Here is a 1,853-nt window from a genome sequence, read left to right on the forward strand (position 1 = left end):
GGCGGGTTGCTGCGGTTGACGCGCTATGTGCTAGTCCTGTTGCAGGTGAAGCTATAGAGCTGAGTAGTCTGAACGCGCCTGCCTAGTATGGCAGACTTGAGATGAAGCGACTTTTCATAGGCATCCCAACAAACCGGGTGGTCCACGTGCGTCTTCGTGTTTCTGAGGATAGCAGCTATTTCCTGGCGGATGGGTTGGGGAGAGAGCTGAGCGAAGCGAAGCGAGGGGGGGCTTGCGAAGTAGGGGCCCCTCTTCAGAAAAAATGGAGGGTACGAAGATAAGGAAAGAAAAACAGGAATGGATACAGCTATCCACAGTCTATTATAGTAACAAATGGCGCCCGCAACCGGAGTAAGCTTGCTTGCGGAGGCTCTACGGTATTTGACCAGTGTGGGGAATAGCAAGGCCTAAGAGCTTTGAGAGTTGCAAGGCAGAAGAGGAGGCACGTCGCACGCTGACACAGGTGGCATCTCACTGCTGATCAGCGATGTAAAGTATGTCATGCCTGTCTCAGAGTCAGAAGCAATAGCTCGATACCAAAAGAGATCGTCCTTTTGTATAAGCACATGACAATATGTGTCGGAAGCACCCGATAATCCTTGATGACGCGCACCCACACTGATGTTTAGATACGGTTGTCTAGGATGTGTGGCATCGCGCCTAAGAACCCTGCTGAAGCTGTTGCCACTTCCGTCATGCCTCCACTCAGCCACATGAGCAACAAACGAGCCACACCATTTTTCTTTTGATGTGGCCAGTATTCACCCTCATCCTTTCTCTTCGACACCGTGAAAACTTCTTGTTCAACTCATATTTGTCGTGACACCTTTTATGCTCCTCAGTCTTATTCATATCGACTTATACACATCGTGTGCTGCGATTTTGCAAACCATGTCCGAAAAGCAAGAAGCACAAACAAAAGAAGCCGCTTCGGCGGCCGAGGCATCAGGTCAAGCTCCACCGCCACAGGAAGTCGCCCAGGCAGTTGAGGCCGCCCAGGCAGCAAGGCGTTTTCAGGATGCCGCCGACGCACTCAAGAAGCAGGCCCAGCTCGCACGAGACCCAGCGGAGCGAGAGAGACTATGGACCGCGGCATATATGAAGGAGAAGGAGGCACATGGGGAGAGCAAGAAAGCTAGAAGTAAGTGATCAGGGGTCCCTCTAGACGACGAGACTGTGCAAGGGTTCTTTCTTGTCTTGGTCTTCATCCGCTGATTCGATGCATCAGTGATGGCAAGTGGATGGGGTCAGGGTGCCGGCATAGGAATTGGAATTTCTAGCGCTGTCGGCATGGGCTTGGGAAACCTCCTCGGCGCGATAGTGACTGGTGTCGTTGCCATCCCTGGCGGCCTGATCGGCTCAGGAGTTGGCGCAATACATGGCCCGTGGTACAAGTTGAAGGATGTGGTAGGCGCCGGCGGCGACGGGAAGACGGCGTCTGACAATAGCAACCCTGACGGCAAGGGCGAAGCCTCCGAGACGGAATCAGAAGACGAGGCACATATGGCTATTGTTACGGCTGCGAGGCAGATGGATGACCAGACTGCCGACAAAACGAATGGTGGAGGGGAGAGCAATGCGCACCCTGCTAGCGAAGCAAAGAGGGAGGGCACGGAGAGCCAAGGCCCGCCCAAAGATCAAAAGGCATAGAGAAGTCAAGAGAGGCGACGGGGAAACATGAGTTGGAGGGTTCTTCCACAAGATGAGGAGGGTGTAGGTGAACACACTGTCAACAAACCAGTCAAGGGGCGACATGCCTTGTCAACAACTCCAGACAGAATATCGCGGCATCACATGACAGCATTTCGAAACCAGGAGCATATACATAGCGAGCGTTGAGAGTTCTTAGTCTT

General features: G+C 53.1%; 1 protein-coding gene across 1 annotated transcript; it reads left to right on the forward strand.

The window, feature by feature from the left end:
• Positions 1–891: 891 nt before the first annotated feature.
• Positions 892–1,650, forward strand: M406DRAFT_329148 (uncharacterized protein; the record flags this gene model as incomplete). Its single annotated transcript, XM_040920402.1, has 2 exons — positions 892–1,141; positions 1,229–1,650. 2 exons carry the CDS (start codon positions 892–894, stop codon positions 1,648–1,650), a joined length of 672 nt encoding a protein of 223 aa, XP_040779069.1.
• Positions 1,651–1,853: the final 203 nt, after the last annotated feature.

This window comes from Cryphonectria parasitica, assembly GCF_011745365.1.
Source record: "Cryphonectria parasitica EP155 unplaced genomic scaffold M406scaffold_3, whole genome shotgun sequence".
Classification (NCBI taxonomy): domain Eukaryota; kingdom Fungi; phylum Ascomycota; class Sordariomycetes; order Diaporthales; family Cryphonectriaceae; genus Cryphonectria; species Cryphonectria parasitica.